Source organism: Anthonomus grandis, chromosome 1, assembly GCF_022605725.1.
Source record: "Anthonomus grandis grandis chromosome 1, icAntGran1.3, whole genome shotgun sequence".
Classification (NCBI taxonomy): domain Eukaryota; kingdom Metazoa; phylum Arthropoda; class Insecta; order Coleoptera; family Curculionidae; genus Anthonomus; species Anthonomus grandis.
Genome location: NC_065546.1, coordinates 26764329 through 26787281, shown reverse-complemented (window position 1 = coordinate 26787281; position 22953 = coordinate 26764329). Strand labels below are relative to the sequence as shown.

Sequence of the window (22953 nt, the reverse complement as noted above, 5' to 3'; positions counted from 1 at the left end):
TAATTTATCTTAAAACTATTTAATAAATCTTGACCAATTTTTCGAAGACAAACAAACCGACTAAGTAGAAACAAATCCAAACGTAGAAAAATATATTTAACACCTTAATCTAAGCAAAAGAAAATATATTACATACAAAACAATACATTAAACAAAACCGTCTTTTTAAAAAGTAGGACACATAAAAACTAATAACATTTATGTCTTTAATGTAATAGCAGAAATAAAATATCACAAAACTTTATTAATGTTTTTGGCTATAAAATTGGATCCATAAAATTGTTGTTCTTTTTTAATTTTAATGAGCCTCTAAAATCCCATACGTAGGTTGGGCCGCCAAAATATTAAAATCCCAAACCGAATGACGCGTGCGTTTTGTTTTAGTTTGTAGTATACTGCAACTCAACTAAATCCAAGTGACCGATGAGATGCGCAGACAAACGAGTCAGTGTGCAACAGGAACAAAAAACGATAAAAAAATAAATATATGTCAGGAAAAAACATTTTTACTTTACACACATTAGAGCTTTTACTTCTGTTCCAGAAAATTCACTATGATGTTGAAAATCCGTATCACTTCAGAAAGTGTTAGAGATTTTGAGCAAAATAGTGAAAAAGTAAATAAAGTTTTCGTTTTTGTTTACCAAATATCCCCTTACTTCAGCCCAAACTAAACCAATCGCTAATTATTTTACGATTTTGACAGATTAATAATTCATTTTTTACTTTTCCTTTAAAAGACATTTGAAAATTAATAAGTTTCGAAAATGCACAAAAAACACCTGGCACTATTATTTAATTGATCTCGATTATACCACTCGGCTATAATACTGTAAACTAACAAGCGTCTACGACCGGAGCTCTTTAAAAGAGCCACGGTCTTCATCAAAGGGCTTTTGCATCTGCGCTATTTCATCTTGGATATAGTTAAGTAGTAACTGCACCCACTTGTGACAACTGACAATTGTGATTTGCGAAATTAACGGGTCAAAGAGTGTTGGCGTGTTACCTCTTTCCTGAGGCAGCATTGCCTGATAGATTATAAAGTATGTAATAATAAAATAAAATTATGGTAAACGTTAAAATAGGTGACCTAATTAAAAAAAAAAACGTATTTTTTTACGTGCCGAAAAGCGGAAGGTTTGTTTTAGGTCGGGGGAGTCGGGAGGTTAAGTAAGAAAGCGGGAGCCTCCCGCCTAAATCGCGAGGGTTGATAATACCCAAGATCATTCTCAATATCGAGTTGAATTTGAAGATGAATTTTTTGAGTCTCGCGTTTGGCTAAAACTATTTTAGATCAACATCTTTAGAGACAAGAAAATGTACAAGTTCCCTAAATTATGCCGCAACATATTCAAAGCACAGCTGTACCTACAAAATATAAGTTTACCTAAAATAAGGTAGCCAGAATTTTATGCTCCCTATGAACTTTGGCAGCAATTTGCCGACACATACCAATCACTTATACATAAAAGTACAACTTTAAGTAACATTGAAAAATCTTGAATCATTCTGGTACCTTAAATCGTGTTTAAAAGGTGTTGCTGCCAAACTTCTTCTTTCGTTAGAAGTCATAGATTTAAACTATGACGTAGCTTGGGATATTTTGTGTAATCGGTATAAAAACAAACGAGCTATAATTTAGGCTCATATGAAATCACCTTTGGAAAAACAACAAGTTCATAAAGAATCTCACGTTTTACTCAAAACAGTAATAGACAATTTAAAACAGCATTTAAGAGCTCTCAAATCACTCGGTTTGCCTGTGGATTACTAGATGTTTTGTCCTCACTATTACAAATAAATTTAATATTTAACATATAGTAAATTATAACGTTAGGTTCATATTTTATTGCTTGTGTCCGCACAAAAAGTATGCGGACAGTACGACTACAGACGAGAAACGAATTAACAGTGCAACTAAACACACGTGTATATCATAAAGCTGCAAAACCTCTCTTACCTTCTTTTTGTGCCTTACGGGGGTAAGTCGAGTATATTACATTTACAATGTATTAATTTGATATACATTCTATATTTACGATTTAAAATAATTTACTATTACAATTTTACGTAATGTTTCTATAGACGAAAGGGTTCGGATCAGGGAATGACGGCATGAGCGAGCCTAGCCTATAAAATGACATCCATCACGAATCACTAGGATTGTTTTATTTTTCACATCTCAACTAAAGTGGATCCTGTCACAAGGCGTGAATGGGAAGAGTTTTCCCTAAAACTTCCTTTGGATACACCCACAACAAAAGATTTATTTGGTTTTTTTAAGCGTTGCCAAGTGACTTTAAACTTAAACACAAAAGAATGCAAGATTAAAAATCCAAATCGTAGCTCAAACCTGTCAGTAACAGTTCCAACCTGTATAAATTGCAAGAAAGATTATTTCATATTTTCTTATGAAGATTTTCTCAAACTGAGTATTCAAGACAGGATTAACAAAATAAAAAAATTTAAAGCTTACGCAAATTGTCTTAAACCTGGCCACTCTGGCAAAGAATGTAGAAGTCATTCCACATGTATAAAATGTTCTTCTAATAACTCACTTTGCAACACCTTTCAAAGTGACCGCTTTCAAATCAACATAGTTTAAATACTAACATAGGTGCAGACCCTACACATTCAAGCCAAGAATCCTCAGATGAAAAACAGAGCCCGGGTCTAAAGCTTTATCTGTCACCAACTCTTCTATTTCATCAATTTTAATTTAGTTGTTTTCGTTTTCTACAAACTTGTGGCGTATCACATTCCTAAAAATTTATTTTATTTAGTGTGTGTGTATAATGTGATCGTAAAGCATGTACCGGATGGCCAACTAAGAATGGACGGCGATATCTCCATTCTTAGTTGGCCACCCGGTACATCTCAGGCCGGCGATATCTGAGGCCCTAATAGTCGTAGCGCCTTGAAAAAAAAATTGTAATAAAAGTGGCCAAAAAAAAAGCTGGAAATTATTTTGAAGTTCATTGGTCAACTGCTAGAGGGCGCCACAGCTTCTTTAAATCTTAAAATTGCATTTTTGCCAAAAAACCTCCAATAACGTACACCTCAAAATATTATATTAATATTCCAGGAAGATTTCCTCACAAAAAAGTTTCTACAAAAATTTCTGTCAGTTGTCAAATAAAGTGGTGGGGGGCGTTTTTAGCTTGAATAAAGAAAACAGCTGAAGATCAGCTATGACTGGACCGATTTTTTTAAACATATTTTTTTTTAAGTCTATTGTTGCCTTATTTTTTCAACCAAAAAAAAATTTCAAATTACTTTTCCTAAAATCCGCTAGAGGGCGTTGACTTGTGACTAACCCTTTCTGACGGATTATTTTAAAAAACTCAAATGCAACTATATATATTTTTTTACGTCATTAAAAGCGGGGAAGAAAACGAAAGAAACTGGTGAAAAGGGCACTTCGATATGACTTGTTAAACTAAACTTATTAACAAAATAGTATCCATTCGAAAATAAAAGTGATAAAAATGGCCATAAATTAATATTTGCTTAGACAAGCTGAATAAACTCGTATTAACTAAGTATTTTTAAAAAGAAACAAACTCCGAGATATAGAATTGATCGTTATACGTTTATTTATAGAGGGTGTTAACTAAATAAATTGGCCTATTTTGGGAAAACTGTGCATACAGTTTATAGTTGTTCTATAGGAAAGTTTTGAAAATTTGGCACCATACCATACCATAGAAAAGTTAATTAAAGATACAACAATAAAATAATTTGACACTTGTAACAATTTTAATGATACCGGATGTAGATTAAAACTTGCTTATTTTAAATAGAACACTCCATAATATGTTATTTGATATTTAAATTCTACATATAATTTTAAGAAATCTTAGGTGGTACAATAAATAATATGTTATACACATAATTTATTAGTGCCTCCCCAAATGTTCAAAATGCATTCCATCATTTTCTATGCACTGAAACATCTTTTGTTCGGTAGACAAAACTGCAGTCTCTACCTCAGCAAATCAGAGAGTCTGCATGCAATCCCTAATCCGGCCAATCATATTTTGTCGCGTCGTAGGTCTTATTGCAAAAACAATTTCTTTAACTCGACCCCATAAATAAAAATCCAGGCACGTTAGGTCTGGTGATCTAGCCGGCCATGGAAAGGTGCCGCTACGTCCTATCCATCTACCAGGGTGGGTAGCATCTAAAAACTCCCGAATATTTCGGGCGAAATGTGATAGACAGCCGTCGTGCTGGAACATCATTCGTTGGCGAATTTCAAGTGGCACATCCTCTAATAAAATTGGCAATTCCTCCCTTAAAAACTGCAAATAATTTGCACCATTTAGTGCGTTGTTAAAAAAAAATGGGCCGATAATTTGACCTCCTAATATTCCTGCCCAACAATTTAAAGACCAGCGGCCTTGATGCCGGACTTCTCGCATCCAGTGCGGATTCATTGGTGACCAGTAATGAATATTGTGGAGATTCACGCCTCCATTGCTGTGAAATGTAGCCTCATCTGTCCACAATATGTTTGAAAGCACCTGAGGATCCTCTGCAATCATACCCAAAAGCCAGTGACAATGGTCTAGCCTTCGCTCAAAATCTTGTGCACTTAATTCTTGATGCAGGACTAAATGATATGGATGAAACCTGGAACAAGATGATGACTACTGATTCAATAGAATAGACCAATCTGGTGCTTTTCGTGTAAAAATTAATTAGTTTTACATTTAAAGCATCATTATCAAAAAATGAACTCTCCTTAGGAAAATTAAGTGTCATCGCGTATAGTGAAGATTATTATCCAAAAGACCGCTTACCTGTACTCCTTAAGAATATTCTGAACAGTAGTTCGATTTACTCCCAGGTCGTGCGCTATTGTTCTAGGACTTAAGTGAGGATTAAACTCGACGTAGGCTAAAACATTTATTATGTTGGCTTCGGTGCGTCCCTTGCGTTGTCTCCGAAACACGGGCAGCCGAACGTTTCCAGTCGTTCGCAAACGATGTATGATCCGAAGAAAAACTTTTGCAGTAGGATGGCGTCTATCAGGATACTGATGCGCATACACCCTTGCAGCAACTGTGGCATTTCTCATACATTCAAAATAAGTACCTATTATGTCAAACGCCTCTTCGTTTGTGTAAAGCATTGTTAAACAAAGCAATACAAACAACTGGCACAACACGAAAAACTGGAACAACACGGAAAAACTGGAAAAACAAAGTTCACAATACGGCGACCTAAAAAGAAAACTATTGGATGTTATTAGCGAGACTTAAAAACGCTTTAACAATCGTAAGAAGAGACGCTAAAATGACATTTAACTGAAATATTTACATATTTTGCTTCCATGGTTGCCTGCCACTTTTGTTTCCATAGCCTACTAACTCAACTTTCCTATGCACAGTTTTCCCAAAATAGGCCCATTTGGTCAAATTGGTTCAGTTAACCCTGTATAAATAAACGTATAATGATCAATCCTGTATGTCGGATTTTCTAAAAGAATACTATGAGTTTGTTTGTTTAAAAAAATACTTATATAAAAGGAGTTTATTCAGTTTGTCTAAGCAAATAGGAGTTTATCGGCATTTTTGTCATTTTTATTTTCCAATGGACACTTTTTTTATAACTTTTGTTTAAGAAATGATATCGAAGTGCCGTTTTCACCAGTTTCTTTGGTTTTATTCCCCGCTTTTAATGACGTAAAAAAATATATACAGTGCGAACGTAAAGGTTGGAATAAATTCATTTAAAATTCAAGGGTATGTTCAAAAAAAAAACGCTCGGACATGTCGATTTTTATTTTTAACTGCGGGTTTTCTTACTATAATTTTATGTATACAGGGTGGCCCAAAAATAAGTTACGGTCATCAACGTAATTTTTTTAAATGTAAACACCTATTTTTTATTTTAGATTTAGGTTCTACATCAAATTCTAAGTACATTTCATGTACCATGTCCTATACCTAAACTCGACCGTTGACGATTGAACACAATAAAAGGCTATTTTTGGAAGAGTTATTTATATCAAGCAAGAATACATAAAAATATTTTAATTAATTTATTAAGTGTTGAAAATGGCTGCCACGAACCTCTTGGCAATATCCCAGTCGATGCTGAAATTCTTGTAAAACGTTATCGATAACAGAAGGTTCTATCAATCTTATTTCTTCCGTTATTCTAATTTTTAAGTCTTCAATGTTGTTTGGCCGATTAACATAAACTTTGGACTTAAGATACCCCCACAAAAAAAAATCTAAAGGAGTCGATCCGGCGATCTGGCCGGCCATTCAATTGCACCCCTCCGACCCATCCAACGTCCAGGGAAAACGGTATCCAGGTACTGGCGCACGGGACGAGTGTAATGGGCTGGAGCTCCATCTTGCTGATACCATAAGGAATTATCTAATATATCCGGGTCTTCTGGATCGGGGTATAAAGTGGCAAGGCATGGAACCAAGTCATTTTCTAAAAACTCTAAATACCTCTCACCATTCAAGTATCCTTCAAAGAAAAAGGGCCCTATAACCCTGTTTTCAATCACCCCCGCCCAAACATTTACTTTTTGAGGGCTGTGGCGCTCCATCATCCAGTGCGGATTTTCAGTAGCCCAATATCGGCAGTTTTGCCGGTTTACACTACCATGAAGACAAAACGTTGCCTCATCAGAAAATACAAAATTCTAAACGCCTATCTGGGTCATCTTCATTTAGTTCATGAACCAATTGAACTTTGTTAGGGTGCCATTTATTTATACCTAAATACTTAACGACGGATGTCTAGGATATCTGATTTTCTAACGCAATATTGCGAGTCGTTTTATGGCAATCTTCTTCAACTGCCAGCAAAACATTTAGTTGCTTCTCTTCTGGTATACTTGACCGACCTTTCGTATAATTATCCCTGACATGACCCAAATCCCAATATTTCTATTCTATTTTACTGACAGTACTTTGAGATATACGTGGCCTATCAGGATACTTGGCATGATAAATTTCACAGACTTCCATCTGAGTGCGCATCCTGTTTCCATAACCAATCATCATCAAAATCTCTATTCGCTCTCGCTCACTAAGACGTACCATTTTTTGAAATTTTAATTTTATCTTTTGATAAACTTAACACAAGCAAAACTTTGCTTAGGCATCTAAATCAAACTAAATTCACTTAAAATTATTTGATGTCAACAAATTGTGACAAGTTAACAATCAAAAACACCAACCACAAATGTAAATAACCAAACAATAACTGATAGGTTGCTTGATATAAATAACTCTTCCAAAAATTGCCTTTTATTGTGTTCAATCGTCAACGGTCGAGTTTAGGTATAGGACATGGTACATGAAATGTACTTAGAATTTGATGTAGAACCTAAATCTAAAATAAAAAATAGGTGTTTACATTTAAAAAAATTACGTTGATGACCGTAACTTATTTTTGGGCCACCCTGTATACATAAAATTATAGTAAGAAAACCCGCAGTGAAAAATAAAAATCGACATGTCCGAGCGTTTTTTTTTTAACATACCCCTGAATTTTAAATGAATTTATTCCAACCTTTACGTTCGCACTGTATAGTTGCATTTGCTCTTCTAGCGGATTTTAGGAAAAGTAATTTGAATTTTTTTTTGGTTGAAAAAATAAGGCAACAATAGACTTAAAAAAATATATGTTAAAACAAAATCGGTCCAGTCATAGCTGATTTTCAGCTGTTTTCTTGATTTAAGCTAAAAACGCCCCCCACCACTTTATTTGACAACTGACAGAATTTTTTGTAGAAACTTTTCTAGATTCTTCCTAGAATATTAATATAATATTTTGAGGTGTACGTTATTGGAGGTTTTTTGGCAAAAATGCAATTTTAAGATTTAAAGAAGCTGTGGCGCCCTCTAGCGGTTGACCAATGAACTTCAAAATAATTTCCAGCATTTTTTTTTGGCCACTTTTATTACACATTTTTTTTTTCAAGGCGCTACGACTATTAGGGCCTAAGATATCGCCGACGTCCATTCTTAGTTGGCCACCCTGTACTGCTTGTAGTCGATTTTTAAGGTTTCAATTTTATCTAACTTTAAGGTTGTTATTGTATTTAGTTTATTTGTTTTTATTTTTTTAGTCTGATGATGCTCTTAATATGAGCGAAACACGTGTAACCTACTGTTAGAATTAATGAATACTTTTGAAACCGAGACTTCGTGGATTTACATTATACAATGAGGATGCGTAAGTTAGAATAAATTCATTTAAAATTTGAAGGGGTGTGTTCGAAAAATGTATACAGGTTATAAGCAACGATCATATAACTTCAATTTTTTAAATGGAAATACCTATTTTTTATTCCATTTTTCAATTCTACATATAATTTTAAGTATATTTTGTATACCATATCTTATACCTAATACTAACATTATTAATAAATTTGTAACTGTTTGGATCATTAGCATATTCATATAACATATTTTTTCATAGTTTTTTAAGTATATTTGATTGTTGACACCTTGTCACCATTTAATCGCATGGAAACAGTATGTATTACTTTACGTAAATGTCTGTAAGTGTCAAGTGTAGTTGCAAAGTTTAAAAGTATGGCGCGTTTAACTGAAAAACAAAAAATTTAAATTTTGATGATGGAGAGATTTTGGTTATGTTAGAGACAAATATGAGCTGGAACGTCCCACGCTTGCAGAAAACAGACAATTAGATATTTTGCTCGATTTACAAAAAAATTCACATAAATCAAGTCAACAAGTTGCTGCACCGACTGATCGGTTAGTAAATCATGTGTTCTAAACTATTTGCATAGGAATAAATAAAATTCATTTAATTCAGCAGCACATCCGCAGAATAGAGTTTTAGAAAATAATGATGAATAAATAGTAAACATATGGGCAGGAATTGTGGGTACGTCAATTGTGCGTCCCTATTTTATTGAGGATGCACTTAAATCTGAAAAATATTTAGTTGCTTCAAAAAAAAATGAGTTGCTTCAAAATCAGATTCTCAGTACATACCTAGTTTAATTGCATTTTATTCAAATGGTGAAACCCATTTATACCGGCAGATTCGATATGATTCCAATAGGATGGCGCCCTCTCACACTATTCGAGAACAGTACGAGATTACCTTACCAACATTTTCCCAAATAGATGTAATGGAAGGAGGAGTTTTATTGAATGGCCAGCAAGGTCATCAGATTTAACCCTATTGGATTTTTATCTATGGGGTTATCTAAAATCTAAAGTTTATTTTGAAAAACCTGAAAGTTTAGAATCAAAAAATAGAATTAAACACGAAATCAACAAATCCGGTCTCACACAATAAGTAAAGTAATACAAGAATTTGAATACAGACTTGGTTACTGTAAGGGAGTTATTAAGCAACAATTTGAATATTTATTTTAATTGTCATGGCTATTTATACAAAATTTAAGCGCAAATTTGTTAGTAAATATTTAGGTTAGGTATAGGACATGGTATACAAAATATACTTAAAATTTTATACAGAATTAAAAAATTAAGAAAAAATCGTTGTTTCTATTTACAAAAATTAAGTTCATTTTTGGTCCACCCTGTATACATGAATTCATCATCAAAAAGATCGAAGTGTCCGAGCATTTTTTTTAAACATACCCCGGAATTTTAAATAAGTTCATTCTAACTTGCGCGTCCTCGCTGTATATCAACACATTTAATAATGTTAATTTAACTTAGTGGTGTTAGATTTTCGATTAAAAATAAAGAGTAGAAATAACGTTATTTTAAGAGCAAAAATAACATCTTCCCATCAAAAAAAATTTTCATGTAAACATCATAGCTATGTAGTGTAAGAGTCTGATGTTAAGTGAACTCATCAAAATGCATAACTGACAAAAGATTAGCATTTTCATTTGTGGAGGAAAGTCTTCTTGCCCTTCCCAATCGGCTAAAAAAATTAACAATTTATGCCTAAAACGGCTTCTAAAAAATTTGGAAGCGCAACACCGCAAGCAAAAGCCGATGTCATCTTGCGAAATGTCATCTCGTCAAACGGCTTTGTGTTTACATTCGGCATTTGTAAAGTTCTGTGTTTTCTCTTTAGTTTTTGCTTGACAAACGAAAAAGGATGCATTTGAGTATTTTTGTGAACTATTACGATGGTAAAAACTTGTGCCGCAGCATAAAGAAAAGGTCGTGCAAAAATTCAAGCCAATCTTTGCACCATTAAATACCGATATTGTCATAACACCATATTAAGGGGGAAACGTCATGATAAACGTAGAATAATAAAAACTTATTAAGAAATCTAAAAACGCGTCAAAATATGGGCAATTAATGACTTACATTAATGTTTCTAGAATGTCAATTTTGACGTGTAAAAGAAGTCGTCAAATTACGTGAGTCAATTACTTAATTGCCAATAAAATAATTTAAAACCATGTTTCCAGTTTAGAATTTCCAAGTATAGAATTCCGGTATAGAAGACCCGCTTTCTATACCGGCATGGCGTTCGGTGTTGCCAAATTAGATATTTTCTAGCTTGATCCAGTGGATTTTGTTTCGATTTAGGGGTCGAGTGACGTGTGGCGTGAGGTAAAATAGTCAAAATATTATTCAGCGTTTACCAGTTTCTCGGCAGGCTAAATTTATGGACAGAATAAATTATTTCTGCAAAAAAAACTAATTAGTAATTAAGGTCTATAGGTTATGAAGGTTAGGACTTAATAATAACGTACTGGCAACACTACGCGTTCCGTGTTGTCCGTCGATTGTCTCCGTTATATTATGTGCTCTTACGTTTGTGGGTGGACAGGGTCTTGAAAGCTTGAATGATTTACGGAATACTAAAAAGCTTCAATTTATCGAAATTTAAATGGCGCTAAGAATGAAAAACTACTTTAACTACCGCTTTTACCGAGGGTGCACGAACTGTCAAGCATCAAATTATGTCATTTTCCGAAAAATTGATTTATTCTCATATTTCGCACAAAATTTTTCCAGTTGTTCAGTATTTTGTGTGTTAGCCGTGATTGGTTTTCATTTGAGTGTGCTGATACCTGGGATACAGGAAATTTCTAAAAACTTTCAATTGAATATAGGACGTTGGCGATATTGCATTTGCATAAATAGTTATTGCAATAAACTTTTTCTGTGAAAATGATTTGCAAATGTAAACAACAAAAGTGACAAATGGATTCTAAGAAGAAGCTGTTGTGTTAAATCTGTCGACAGCAAAAGCTACAGATTGCCTGATTTTTTAACAGGTCCAATATGTTTAATACTTGAGTTCAGATTCTTAAACCTTGAAACCATGAAAATCTCAGTCATACTCCACATTCATTTATGCCCAATTGAAGAAGGGGCCTTAAACCAGATGCCATACCCTCGGTTAATCTCACAAGCTTAATTCAAGGTAAGTAAGAATGGTTTTCATAATAAGTGACCCCACCAGAGGAGCAAGCTTAAGTTTAATGATAATATGATTTTTAGTTTCATAACTTCTATCAGTCTTTCTACATTTTTTAATTTGATTAAGAAAAACTGGTTTTTGGGTTAGATAAATAGGATAGATCTTATTTATTCTAAGTCAACCATAAACTGCTAATTAATAAACTAAAACCTATAAGTCTCATAGTGTTGAGGTTTCCTCTGTAGCCCTTTACTATTCTTATTATTTACCTATAACAAAAGTTGTCTTAGAGATTTGTATTTAACTTTTAAAAAGTGATACTCAAAAGGATTAGTATAATTAAAGACATTTGTTCTTCCTTTATTACTTAGTGAGCACTTTGCTTCAATTATTGGTAAGGTGTACAACCAAATCGGTCTGATTTCTTACTACAGTAAAGACTTGTCCATATGTCTTTCAGGAGCTATATTTCTCCTATAGTCGGCTATATTTGAAATAGCGATTATGTGGGTGTCAATTAGGTTGACGTAGGTACGTCACATTGACCTACTGGAAGAAGTTCCTAACCTAACTTGCTTATAATACTGGTATTTAGCAAAGAATTTGATGTTTCTGATCTTCCAAACACATTAGAAATATCCTGCCGGATTTTGAAATACTGCAGGCTAGAAGATGTTATGTCCGGTTATTAATTTTTCACAAACTTACTAATAAACAGATTTATTTAACTGCTGGTCTTTTTAACTCTAATCCAATAGGTATTTAAACATTTTTGTAGTGTTTCATCACCGAATTAATTATAGATACAATTGTCTCTTACTACCTCTTTATCAGCTTAAATGTAAGACAGAATGTAAACAATTATCGATTAAAGGGTGGAAATATTGGTATTATTTTTTAGTTTTGTATTTTTATAGCTTTACAGCTTGTAAGCCATCTTGTTGAATATAATTATATTACTATTGCTTCTTTTTTTGTAATGTTAAAAATTGTATGAAAACGTAATTTTTATATAAATAAAATGTTTTTTCTAGAAAATTTCAAATATAAAAAAATATATATATCTTACCATTTTTAGGTGGTAAAATTGCTCCTCCTGCAGAGTTCGTAAAGCTTGTTTGTGCATCTGTTACCGGTCTTCTAGGATGCTTCCGAATCCCTCTTCGCGCTCTGGCTTTGGCAGCAAAATATATACGTATATATACAAACACCATGATGCAAGAAGGAATGTAGAAGGAGCCAAGCGCGGAGTAAAGAACATATCCCAGTTCTTCACTTAACTATAAAAAAAGACAAAATATTAGATAAAACATAGTTGGAAACAATGCAAAAAAATCTTCTCTGATTTACTAATAACTTTATGTCCTAGTAATCTAAGAATTATATATTTTGAAAAATAGTGTTTTAGTATTTCTTAATTTGAAGTTAATGACGTTGCTTTTTATGAACATTGTTAAAAGAATACCCCATCTATAATTTACTTATTGTTAAGATATAAAAGTTGGAGATAGCATTTTTTAAAAAATTGAAATATATACTATTTGATGAGTGTGGAAATACTTCTATCTAATAACTGCGTAGAGGGCAGTCAACAGCATTCAAACAGATAAGTCGGCGTTTATTGATCCTTCTAGGTGGTTGCGAGACTTGCATTTTTATCCGTCCTTCGAGTTTATTGATCTTTTGTTTTATTACTTACTTCTTTATCATTATTATGCGTTATAAAGTGATAACATGGAAATATTGCACGAGTGACAATAATACAAAAGTTTCAACAACATACAGGTAAATTTTTGTTGTATGTAGAAGTCCATTCTTCAAATGGAGTGGCTATAATATAGCGGGTTAGGAAGGCCGGTAAGGCTTCCCCCGAATGAAAATGCCAATGTTTAAGTCAAGAGTAATGCATTTCGATCAGTACAATCATCATCATAAGACTCTAAAATTATTTTTTTAAGAGAAATAGTTTAAAATAACAAAAGGTACATCTAAACTAAAAGATACAACAAAAGTTAACGAAAGTACAATTAAAAGTTAAAATTGTACATAAAATTTGAAAAAAATTTAAAAAACCTAACATTACACTACAGGGACTTAAAAAATGGATTGCTATCAAACTTAGTCTGTTTATTAATACAAAAAAAAATCTGGTAACTTCATGGCTTTATTAATTTGAAGAGATCCTCGAAGAAAGAGAAGGTCCAACCTTAACCTTTCTGACAAACATAAAGAACTTCTGTACGAATCTAAGTCTAGTCTCGTTAATATAGTTGGGAAAAAGAGAAGAAGTATTAGTAACAAATTTATTTATGTTATTTTGAATTAGTTTAGTTTAAGTTGTTTTTTTTAAAGCAAACCCAAATTGCCAATCCAAACTTGGTGAGAGCTGACATTACTTTGAAAGTTAATAAATATTTAACCGTCAAAAAATCAACTCACGACCTACTCCTGCAGGATGACTCCTTTAAACGTAACTTAAAGAACATAAAATCAAAATACCGGAAAACACCTTTGTTTTAAGTAAGGTAGATAAGGGCTATTGTATTGTCAATATGCACAAATCCGCCAATTCAGTAAGACTAATAAATTTTTAAACTCGGATTATTTTCAAATTTTATATAATAATATCCATGCCAAAAAGTACAAACTCTTACACAAGTCAGAATACAGGAAAAAAAGTTTTACAACTAATGTAAAAAAGTGGCGGAACCCTTACAGAGGCATTAAAAAATTCCACTCTGTCACTAGGCAGCTCCAGTTCTTGAGCTGCAGAGTCGATGAAAAGGTGGAATTAAGGAGTCATTATTTCTGGTAAAGTGCCGATGGGTATCTGCATACGTCGCATACTCAGTATAATACACACACTAGAATAAAGGCACAGGGTAGACTGAAAATTTTCAATTTCTTTAAGTGGGATTTACAACACTCTCTGTAACCCAAACGATCAATCACCCTCACATCCTGACAAATTACGGATATGGAATATGCATCTTGACAATTTAAATGACAACTCTTCAACGTGACTTAGCCAGATTAAACCACCATCAAGAGGGACACCAAGGAAATTTACTGTTACATTTGGGAGAAGCGCTTTAAAAGCATCAGCTATTAAAGAAGTTGTGTCATCCGCATAGAGAATAAAATAGGCCCTGAACGGAGCCTTGTAGAACTCCATGTTTCAGTGGTAAACTCTGCGACTCACACCTTCTAAACAATTCATATTCGGATAGGACCGATTTAAATAAAGACTACTGGCGTCAAATTTGTAGTATTTTAATTTTTGTAAAAAATTTTCTCAATAAATCATAAAATATGGCATGACAGCGTGAGTCACCCTCAAAGCCGTTTTCACACAAATCCATAACTGCCAAGCTGGTTGAATGCAATTTCCTAAAGCCAGCTGTTTTTCATAGACAATAAATTGATTTTAAAATATCCTTCAAACTGTGACTTAAGCAAAGATTCAAAGATCTTGCCAAATACAGGAACTAGCAAAATAGGCCGATAATTTTTAAGAATAGACTTAGGCCCCTTTTTATGAATGGCAAGTACGTTAGCAGTTTTAAGGCAATTAGGATAAACTCTTAATGAAATTGCTAAATTGAATAACTTGCTTAGTGGTACTATAATCAAGTTTTTTATAGCTTTTATAAGCCTCGTATTTAGATCAAAAGGATCCGTACTTTTCCTATTTTTCAGACCATCAATTTAACGAACTTGATCATGGCTCACCTCTGTAAAAGAAAAGCCTGTTCCACAACTGCCTGTCAAATAATCCAAAGGCTTGTTATGAGCCGAAGGAAGCGACTTTTTCATTTTAGTAGGAACAAATTATTCATTAAAGAGGCAGGCATTGATTTTCCAGGCTCGGTTTACATTCGGTTTACGCTCGGTTACATAACATTAGAGTTCACATAGCTTGGGACCGATTACTTTCGGATCAATCTTTTTAATTCGGATTTTCCTACAATATCTACTTCGGTAAGTGCGAACTATTTTAGAAGTAACTAAGTTTGGGCGAAGTGTGTTAACCTATCTCAAGAAACAAAGCATGTCCCTCATATCTCTAAGAGAATTGTCAAACCATTTTGATGTCACTGACCGGTAGGCAGTACGAACTCACTTAGATTTCAATGGGAAACAGTTCATGTATTCAACAATAATGAAGTCGACAAAGCAATTAAAAGACATGTTCCTTGTCGTCAATGACTATATTTTCCCAGGTAAAACCACCAACCATACGGTAAAAATTACATAAGCCCCAATCCGTGATGGATCTACAACAAAAACGCGTAGTATTTCATGCGTAGGTATGCATATGCGTAGGTACTCTGTGGCGACCTACTTCGAATTAAAAAGCAATTCCCAAATGATCTGACAAAGAGAGGTCACATATTTTCACATGATGATTCTGGATAGAAACATTTGTGAAGACAGTGTTCAGACAATTAACCATCCTTGTAGCACCATTGACTGCAGGATGTAGTCCAAAACTAGAAAATAGATCAAAAACCCCCAAAATTAAATCTAACATTAAAATCACCAGTGATGACATATTTTTCATTAGTGGTTAAGTTTTTAAGAAAACCTTTAAGTAAACTTAAAAAATTGTTCAAATTTTATATATAAATATCTCATCTTATTTGGTATCCGCAATCTCAAAATTTAACTCACAAGCATGAGGAAAAAATTTGACTGTCTGTCCTGCGAAATTTTGAGATAAAAATAAAGTCATGAATGTGTGTATTATCACTAAGACAACAGTGTTTATTAAGACAAAGTATGTCAATTTTTAAATTGGATTTGAGGAATGCCTCCAACTCTGGTTTTTGGAACGTAAGGATTGAATGTTAAGCTGCATTAAAGCATTATTAAGATTATTTGTGTTCTTTACTTTTTGCATTATTAAGATTATTTATATTTTTTTCTTTTCTTGTAGAAATATTGATGCCTCCGATTTTAAAACTTATAATTAATCACTCAATCCAGAACTTGCTGTAGTATATTTAGGTGAACACTTATTTTAAAAAACTTGACCTGGTTGTTAAACGTGGCGACTTCCTCGCATACACACCCGGAAAAACCACGTGAATCCAGATGGGCTAACACGTCTTTAACAGAGGTTTTCATTGATAACACAGAGAGAAAGATCTACGATCGATGCGAAGTGCCTCTGTTATTATTAGCAGTGGATTGTGACGGCTTATGTGTGGGCAGCATAGGAGTCACCTTCAGGGAATGTCTGATTGCACCCGTGAGGAAATATGTTGTTTTCTTACCCTGAACTAGTTCATGGGGTTGCATGGTGGTATCCCTGTTATTCTTTTCCCCAAATGTTTCTTTAGACGTGCTTAGGAGGGATCTCGGATTTCGAATTAGTCTGGGAGATATCTATTAGATCAGAAGATTAAAACCAAAAGACATATTGAAGAGTAATGCGACCATCTCAATATTGGTGTCCTTCAATATGTGAATCTGTATAATAATAATCCCGGTCTGGTGATCAAGCTCTTGTCTTATGAAAGCTTTAAGAAACTGCAACGGAATGTCCGAGCCAAGCGGAAGAAGAGTGCAGGTATCCAGAGTCAGCCGAAGGCAAACAAAGTGAGTCTGAGATCAGATTCACCACATTAGATCCGATGTCAATAATGGGTGTCATGTTTATCTTTTCAGCACCGCTCGCCAGCTTTACGGTAAGGTTGGCAATATTACCATTCGATTCAGAAAATACTGCAGTGGTTTCAACTTAGCTGCTGGAGTCGTTTTAGATGTCATAGTTGGACTTCAATGATTTTACTTGCCCTTCAGTGAGTCGAGCCGCAAATAAAGTTTAGTCCGCAGCTTTCTCTCCGATTTACAGATGTTGTCCGGTTTAAGCACCTGCTGCTGTGAAGTTATATCCTGGTCAAGACATGCGAAATTAGCCAGGTCGCTTTTGGTTGTCACATAAGAAGTCTGCAAATCATCCAACTCCTTTCCTCAAGTAGGGATATTCCGGATGGCCAATATGCTGTCTGGACAAAAATAACACATTCCTCTGAAACGGCTAGGAAAGCAGCGAACTTCTTGCGCTGACAATCCCGTACAGTCCCTGCAAACTACCTTTTTGAAGGTTTTACAAGGGTTTTTTATATCTATTTTTTCATTCTTAAGTTTACTTTCACAGGACCGGCTGGCACTTTAGTACCTCAGAACTCATCATTTCAGAATATAATATTGTATTAATTTTTAGTAATGTAAATTAATTTGTAGTAATTAATATTATTAATATGAATAGCACAGCACAGTCCTATCAATATTGATTAGTTCTGCACAACACCAAAGTTATCGATAACCAAGCGCAGTCCTCGCGAAGTCATGCGATTTAGCAACTCTGTCACGTAATTTAACACTGACCCTCGAAAATCAAAACAGACAATGTCCAACATCCAAGCAGCACAAATGTGCTTGAAATTATCATATAGCTACATAACAAAATAAAAAACTTTATTGTAGTCAAACTTGCTCTTATAAGCATTTACAAATCGTGTAATCCCTCAGCTACTATCGAGCAATTGTAATTACACTGGTACTATCGACGGGTCTCCAGGACCCACTACATGAAAAAAATAAAAAAATGCAAAAAATCTTAATTTTTATTACCGAAAATAGTAAAACAAACCTAATAGCATAAAAAAATAACAAATCTACTTATCTAAACATTTAGGACAAATTTTTTTGCAACACTGATTACAAATTGGTGTTTTGCAAACATCCTTTTTGGCGGGACAAATGCTACATCTTTTCCGTTTGCTCTTGATTGTAGGTTCTGTGACTACCTCTTTAACTGGAATTTCGATGTGCAAAATATCAGCTATAAGATTGCGAATTTTCAAGAGCACCTTAGGGTTGTCCATTCTAGAACACAAGTGTTCGTCAATTAACAGCATTTCAAGTTGTTTGATGAAGTTATATCGTGGAATTTCTTCACCACCTTTTGAAAATTGGTATATTACCCGAGAATTGATACTGGCAATATTAAAAATGGCATGAAAAATAGCCACTGGCCACCGATTTGTTCTTCTCGATGTTGAGTATAATGCACACTTTGCATCTAAAGCATCTACTCCTGATTTTGTTTCGTTATAGAAATGAATGATTTCTGGCTTTAGTATATCCTGGTTTATTGAAGAGCTGTGGTGCATGCTGGAAAGTAAAATGACACTTTTTCCTTTTTTTGGTACGTGAGAGACTATGGTATTAGATGAAGAAAATCCAAAAAATGAAGAATGAACAGGTCTGTTCTTATGAGGCAAAAATTCAGGAGGTATGGCTGTTTTATTTTTCTTTAATGTCCCAACATATGTCAATTTTTTGTCTTTAAGTGCTTCAAGAAGTTCAACTGAGCTATACCAGTTGTCTCCAGTTATATTTCTTTTAGTGCCTTCAATACACTGCGCTAGTCATAAAACAATTCTTGTTAGATTGGATAGCTTAGATTTCGGTTCAACGGTTTTTATTTCAGCACCGGAATATATTTCTGCAATCACCATATAGTGAGTCATTGTGTCTGCCAAAATTTGAACTTTAATGCCATATTTGGCCGGTTTGTTGGGAATAAACATTCAAAACGAACATCTACCCCGAAACGGTATTCAGCATCTAGCATAGCATAGCATCTCATCAACTGTTAGATAATATCCGGGGCTAAAGGATAACTTAGAATTTCTTACAAATTCATCAAAAAGCTCTGATATTGCAGCCAATTTATTTGTTTTAATCCTTTCTTTTCTAGAGGTAACGTCATCAAACCTGACACAACTTAATTGAAATGAAAACCGAGCAAGGCTCATTGTGGCTCGGAAAATAGGCCTCCTAGTTCCATCTGTCGCCCATATTGATCTAATGTCCTCATGACCGTACTTAAAAATTCCTTGTAAATATAAGAGGCCCAAAAATGCTCTCATTTCGGATAAGGTGGTATCGTTCGTAAATGCAAGTCTACTTTTTTTTTGAATATGGGTATCTTCGAAATTTTCGATATTTTTCTCGACACATACCTATTTTTATATTAGTATAAGTAACTACTTTTCTCAGCATATCATCAGTTAGCAGTAAACGCCAAGCCTCGTGGGGCGTTGACGGAGGATCATTTCGAGCAGCCCGTCTAAGTCCTGGTAAAATAGTAATTAAATTATGAGCTGCCGTGTGCCCCCTTATAATTGGCGTTTTTGACCATTTGGTGAAATCTTTCCCATACCAAGCATTTCTAATTGGAAGCTCTTCTTCGTCGGAGTCTGAAATCTCTTGCTCACTGGGAGTGGTGGCTGAAAATTTTCTCGTCATCATCCAGGTCACTCTGATCCGCAAAGGTCTCTAGTTCTTCCAATATAGTAACTTCGTTCAAAACCGTATTATTCGATTCATTCTCCTGGTCGGAATTCTCATCCACAGCATCTTCTTCCCAAAGCTGCTCGTCGTTTAAAATTTCTTCCAACTGTTTCTTTGACAAACCTTGTGAACTGCACGCCATTAAACTGGAAATTTTACGTGATACTAATTTATTCTGGATAAAGAATCTATGAAAGGAAGATATATGGTGCAAAAAAAGCATATGCCTACGAATTCATATTATTATACCATATTCTTTTACTATTTACGCTCCCTGTATAGAGATCCTATAATATTACATGGCCCATCCATATAAATATTATCAAATCCATCATTTATTGCTTTATACAAAAAAAAACCTAAACAAACTAGAACACCCTGTATATGAAAAGCTTGAAATAACTACGTAGGTTAGTGTAATAGTTTTGAGCCAATTTTTTAACCCTTACCCGTATAATGTAGAACAAAAAAATCACCTACCTGTACAATATTCAAACACTGAAAAAATAACACCTTGTTCTGGCACAAACTAGGAGATAAATTATTAAAACTATGTTCAAAAATTCACTACTGACGGGTCCTGAGGACCCAATCGACCTACTGCTCAGCACCGCTAAATCTGACTGACGCTTGTTTACTTGCATTGCGAAACAATTCATATAGCAGGAGAGTACAGGGACGGACAACCCGCAAAAATAAAACTCCTAAGAAATATGACAAAATAAAAAACTTCTTGGGTCCTCAGGACCCATCGATAGTAGCTGAGGGATAAACTAAAAAAGGGCCCACGCTAATAAAATATTTTTATTTCATTAAACTCGTTTAATGGTTTTATATAAGATTATAAAATCGATTCCAGTTCATAATAAACCATTTACAAAATTATTTTATTAACGTTATATTATTGTTTTATTACTAACTTATAAAACAATATAAATACAATTATAATATATAAATATATTTATTATTTTTTGTATTTCAATCTACGCAATTTGTATTCCGTTGAGATTATTTAATCCTACTCATAAAAATTAATAAAATAAAAAAAGTTTATAACTCATACCTTTTGTAAAAAGAAAAATTAAATAGCGAAATTGAAAACACCACGCGTATCATATCGGCTAAGCTGATCATACCTGTAATGATTATTATTTAGGAAAACATGATTTTAGGGTCTCCGGGCGAATATTTTCCTGCTCAACCAATTTTACTGATATTATAGGTGCATATTCGCATCTCAATTTTGATGCCCCTTCGGTATATTAAAGATCTTGGATAAGTAAAAAGAATTTCCTAAACTTAAGATTAAAAAATTTGCTCTTTTTTCACTCTATTTTGCCTCTTATATTACCTCTTGCCATTTATATCACGTACATAAATAAATTAGAATGATCACAAACTAAACCGTAATTCAAATATGTTTTTTTTTTTAATTGTATATTTATTTAATTTAATTCGTAAAAGCCAACATGGCGGAAATAAACAAATATCATTAAAATGGCGTCATTAGATAAATCTATTTAATTTTATACTATATAATAATATAATATAATTATTTTTTCTGTAATAAAAGTGAGATATATTTTTATTTTATAAAGTTTTATAATTGTTTTAAATTAATATAATTGTTTTATTCGCGAATGTCATCAGCACTTAACAGATGGCGCTGTTATAGGTGTAAAATTCAAGAGGAAAGGTTTGAATTTGAGGATGATTTGGTCATTCTAGGATATCTGAAGGAATATTATTTAGAATTCTTTCATTAAAAATCGTATTATTGCACCCAACCTTAACTCAATACTGGTCTCTATCTTTAAAGAAATGTCAGTAAGTTCATTAACCTTATAAGTACTATAGTATATAGCTTCTACATAATCCTTAAAACTATAAAGTCACTGAAAGTAATTTGTTTTATAATAAAGTCTTCGTTGGCCTAATATAACTAACTACAAAATCTTTATAAAATGATTTTATATCTGTTTTATAGATATGTTTTAAAACAATTATAATGTGACTAAATATCAAATTTTGCAACACAATATAGTTATATAAACTTGTTTTATAAATATTTTATACTGTTTTATAAATACTTTATACTATATTGCCTTATAAAAATATTTTATTAAACTTTCACAGAGTTATCTATAAAACCTTGTTATAAAATATGTTTGTTTATAAGACCGAATTATTTTAATTAAAGGCATTAAATAATATTTAAGTGTTTAATACGCTCTTAATATAACTTATATAATGTTTTTTTCGTAGTAGACTTTGTGTGCTGCTTGGAAAATGAAGGTGTTACCAAGAAGAAAAATTCTGATTAAATTAGATAGACAAAAGGCACTCGGTGGAATCCAATTGATGAGAAGTACGAGGCTCAAAGTAGCAGGAATCAACAATACTAAGCACACAAAAACACTGCACAAATTCACAATTGACATGTTTTAAAATTTTCATTTGACATTTAAAAAAAAATGTTCATTTGACATGTTTTAAAATTTGTGATGTAACTTTGAAAATTTTCTACTTTATTGCCTTCTTAAGATTCATAAAGAAAACTGTCCTATTAGACCTGTAGTTTCTTATAGAAATTCCCCTGCATCAAAACTTTCTTCCTGGTTTGCATCGATTTTACCCCAATTAACCTGACTTTTTAATCCTATTTCCATCAAAAACTCCCTTACTTGGAACGAAACTCCTTCCTAGTTTGACGTTTGCAATCTACTTCTAAGTATCCCTCCCGATAAATATTTATCTTATATATGAAACTTATGGCTCTTAAATTCCAATCTAATTAACCATATTATTTGAGAAATTTGTTCGTTTACAGATATTCTTTTAAGCAAAACTTCTTTTAAACTAATGGAAAATTATATTCTCAGACGTCAGGTCTGGCCATGGGTTCTGCCTATTACCACTTTAGATAGTCGGTTGGTTTTTCAACACTCCACTATGTATAGTAATACCCTTCTTTTCAACTCCACGTAGGTCTAGCAGAAATTTGTTGTCAGACCACACTGCCGAAATTTTTTTAGTATAATGTTATTATTGTTAAATTTTATTTAATTGTCTTTCAGAGAGCATAAATTAAGTAATATCTCAAAAATTACAAAAGAAAATTTTAGGGGTAAATAATATTGTCTTTACAAAACGATATTAAGTATTAACGCTGAGAAACCAGCTGATTCTCTATCTCAAAGGTCAACG

General features: G+C 33.3%; 1 protein-coding gene and 1 long non-coding RNA gene across 2 annotated transcripts in view; one reads left to right on the top strand and one right to left on the bottom strand.

The window, feature by feature from the left end:
- The window catches only part of LOC126743605 (alpha-2C adrenergic receptor), a 243995-nt gene that overhangs the window by 125359 nt on the left and 95683 nt on the right, over positions 1-22953 (bottom strand). The window contains exon 2 of the mRNA XM_050450777.1: positions 12446-12656. Within this exon, the coding sequence (XP_050306734.1) occupies positions 12446-12656 (211 nt within the window). The remainder of the gene's footprint in view (positions 1-12445; positions 12657-22953) is intronic.
- On the top strand, positions 10218-12794 carry LOC126743664 (uncharacterized). The gene is made up of 2 exons (XR_007662951.1): positions 10218-10559; positions 12455-12794. It is a non-coding gene; the product is annotated as an uncharacterized LOC126743664 (long non-coding RNA).